At 42.6% G+C, this 3,559-nt stretch overlaps 1 protein-coding gene across 2 annotated transcripts; it reads left to right on the top strand.

Moving 5' to 3' along the window:
- The first annotated feature begins 1,893 nt into the window (after nucleotides 1-1,893).
- LOC120107775 (gamma-glutamyl peptidase 3-like) lies at nucleotides 1,894-3,293 on the top strand. Of its 2 annotated transcripts, none has more exons than XM_039121206.1 (4): nucleotides 1,894-2,278; nucleotides 2,363-2,431; nucleotides 2,637-2,804; nucleotides 2,886-3,293. In XM_039121206.1, the coding sequence occupies exons 1-4, from the start codon at nucleotides 1,961-1,963 to the stop codon at nucleotides 2,991-2,993; spliced, it is 663 nt and encodes a 220-aa protein (XP_038977134.1). In that variant the 5' UTR covers nucleotides 1,894-1,960; the 3' UTR covers nucleotides 2,994-3,293. The 2 variants fall into 2 exon arrangements, with proteins under 2 accessions (XP_038977134.1, XP_038977133.1); XM_039121205.1 differs by having other exon boundaries at nucleotides 1,897-2,278; nucleotides 2,363-2,527.
- Nucleotides 3,294-3,559: the final 266 nt, after the last annotated feature.

Here is a 3,559-nt window from a genome sequence, read left to right as displayed (position 1 = left end):
TATGATGGGATCCATAGGTATGCTTAGAGAGAGAAAGAGGAGAGAGAAACAAGAAAGAAAGAGGGAAACTTCCTCTCTTCTAGAAGCGGAAGGGGAGGCCTGAATCGCAAAAGAGCATGCCTAGGGGCATGGTCGACTATCGGAGGTGGTGGATAGCCAACGGCAGTAACCGGCTGGTGAGAAAACATGAAAAAGGGGTCGAAAAATAGGGGACAAAGAGACTTTTTTTTTTTTTTTTGGGCCATTGGCCATTCACCGATGACTAAGGCTTCGTTGTGGAGCTCGTAGGGAGGCCAAAGAACTCGACTGATGGTCCAATGTCAAGAGAAGGCGGCACTAGTGGCCAAAAAAAGAGAAAGAAGGGCAGGAAAAATAGGAAAAGCGGAATAGGAGGGTTTCTTGATCGATTTCAAACCGATTTACTGGCAGAATACGACTGGCAATCACTTAATGGAGAAGGAAAAAGACCAGAGGAGGATCGGGCTTACCTCGGGCTCTGGCGGTATCTATAACCCGAATTTTTAGTGAGCGCAATGACGTGATGTCGTGAACTCAAAGGTAGAAAAGAGGGAGAGAGGAGAAAGAGGGGCAGCTCTCATGATGGAGTGCCTTGGATGGAGGAGGAGGTTGTTATACAGAGGAGCCCTAGGGTCCCAACAGCCTTAGAACTCTAGCTTCTTCTTGGAGTTACTAGAGAGGAAGATGACTCCAACTAGGAGTCTCTGTCCTTATGTGTGTAGCACACGAAATCCAGCTAAGTTGGGCTATGACTAGATCTAGCTGATCAAGTGGACCGGGCCAGATCATGCCATCACATACTCGAGCAAAGTGAGCACATGCATGCTTCCTAGCTTGTCATCTCTAAAGCCTAAATATGAGACTACTAAGAATAGTTTTTAAAAACTTGAATCCTTTTCAAAAAAAAAAAAAAAAAAATCCATTTAAAAATCTAAACCTTTTTTGAAAGGAAATCAAATAATGGAGAGGTTTACAATGCAGCCTTGGAGATGCAGCAAACTTTGAAATTTATGTTTGGAGCAATAACAATAGAAATTACTTTTCTTTGTATTTTTTAATCAGCAAAGGAAGAAGTGTTTGATCCTACATGAAACCATGTAGCAGAAATAAAATTTTCAATCCGTGTGAGATAATAATTCACGTCAATCCATCCCCTACAATACAAAAATACATGCGCCATTTCCATAGCAAAATGATAATGCCGGCATTCTACGTCGCTATAGGCAACGCTATGAACCTTGCTTATAGCATTGTAGGAAGTTCTACCTAAGTACAATTGTATCACATTTGAGCAAGGCTATAAGCCGACTCTTTCAAGCAAGGCTTGCAACTTCTATACACGAGATCATTCAAAGGAAAAAATAAAAAGCTTCTTTCGAGTTTAAGCTGATACATTGCCTTAGTCCCATCCTTCCTTGACAGTACTCTCGTCATACAATGGAAAGCACCATCTTCTTTAGAAAAAAACAAAATTTTTAAGAAATAAGAACCATCTTTTCAAGTGGAAAAAAAAGAAAAATCAATATTGGTAAGAATAGAATCTCTTCAAAAGGAATTTTTTTTCATGAAATGTTCGAAATTAAGGAAGTAGTCACCAGGGCTGTTACAAGGGTTACTCAATCTTTAGCATTATTCTTCGAGATATAACATAATGGGAACTCACCTTTCTAGTTGCTGCCCTGGGTGCAGGAGCAATTCAGCATGTGGCTGCTGGTCCAAACACTGTGGACTTAATGGTCCTCTGATGCCAATCTTGGTGGTCACACCCCCCCCCCCCCCCCCCCCCCCCCCCCCGCCCCCCCCCATGTTTTTTCTTTTTTTGGATACGAGTTGCTTTCTCGGCCGCCACCCACCCTCATAAAAGGAGAGCTAGATTGCACTCCTTCGTCCGAGCCATCTCCAATACTCTTCCTTCAAAGCTCTTCTGTTCTCCAGAGAAACCATGGAGGCCAGCGGCAAGAAGCGATATGCCCTCCTCCTCGCTGCTAAAGACTCGGCCTATGTGAAGAAGATCTATGGAGGCTACTTCAATGTCTTCGTGGAGGCATTTGGTGATGAAGGTGAGACATGGGACATTTACAGAGTGATAGATGGTGAATTCCCCGGCGTGAAGGAGCTCGATGGCTACGATGGTTTCGTTATCAGCGGTAGCCCTCATGATGCCTATGGCAATGATCCCTGGATCCTGAGGCTCTGCTTCCTACTCCAGACCTTGGATGCCATGCAAAAGAGAGTCCTTGGCATCTGCTTCGGCCACCAAGTAAGCATGCAGTTCACTTCAAAGGCAAAGCTTCTTGTTTTGAGACATTGACCTTGATATATATTTGATTCCTTTGCGACATAGGTGCTGTGCCGGGCATTGGGAGGCCGAGTAGGAAAGGCTTATGGGGGATGGGACATTGGAGTTAGGAAGGTGAGCATGATGGAAGACTTGTCGCAGTACAAATTCCTGCAAGGTCTTGAAGAGTTTCCTCACAGTGCTCTAATCATCGAGTGCCATCAAGATGAGGTTTATGAGTGTCTTGGTTTCAAAACACCAAGACAGCTTCTAATGCTCTTGCACTAGTATACAATGTTGTTGCATGATTTTGTCACATTTGAGTCGTTGATGGAATCAGGTGTGGGAGGTGCCGTCGGGGGCCGAGGTGCTCGCCTTCTCGGAGAGGACCGGCGTAGAAATGTTTGCAATTGGAGACCATGTCCTGGGAATACAAGGGCACCCGGAGTACACCAAAGATATCTTGCACAATCTTATAGATCAGCTTGCAAACAGGAGCACCATTGATGTAAGTCTCTTTTTAATGAGCATCTCTTGTTTTGGTCTACCAAGATGGATCTTTCCAAGACAATGGTTTTATGTCCATCAGAGAGGCTTTGCTGATGATACCAAAAGCAGATTGGAGGGAGCTGAACCTGACAGGGGCTTTTGGGAGAAGGTCTGCAAGGGATTTCTCAAGGGAAGACAAAGCCACTGATCTAAAGCTTTTCGGTGGTGACACTGTCATCTTTAATTGCTCAAAACAAAAAAAAAGATACAAAGATTGTTGTTTCTCTTCTAACAGGTCCTGTTTTGGTATCTGTAATCAGAAAGAGAATTGGCAACATAGAATGCATGCTAGCCTCTTTGTAACATCAATCTGTGCCCTTCTTTGTTTGGGATTACCGTCTGTCCCTTTGAATAGTAGTTGATTATAAGGTAACAAACCTTTTTTTCCTAGCAAAATGGTGGGGATCCATCAAAAAAAAAAAAAAAGAAGAAAATATCTATTAGTTGATTTTTTACAGCTATCTCTAGCTCATATACGAAATGCCTTTTCCAGTAGAATCTCTCTCATACATTGCATTACGGGTAGTCGTACCTCCCGCTTCATCAAAAATTTTAAAAAAAAAAATCTCACTCATACATACAAACAAATACTAAAAATTGACAGACACAAGGAAAGCAAATCCACAGGGACACAAACAGTATGCTTATTTAAAAAATAATAATAATAAAAGCAAGCAGATTATTTTGCAGGTTAACGTTAGAAAATTAAGGGGA

The sequence above is a fragment of the Phoenix dactylifera genome, unplaced genomic scaffold (genome assembly GCF_009389715.1).
Source record: "Phoenix dactylifera cultivar Barhee BC4 unplaced genomic scaffold, palm_55x_up_171113_PBpolish2nd_filt_p 001012F, whole genome shotgun sequence".
In the NCBI taxonomy this organism is placed as follows: domain Eukaryota; kingdom Viridiplantae; phylum Streptophyta; class Magnoliopsida; order Arecales; family Arecaceae; genus Phoenix; species Phoenix dactylifera.
The sequence above is the reverse complement of the archived record's forward strand: the minus strand, read 5'-3'. Positions and strand labels throughout refer to the sequence as shown.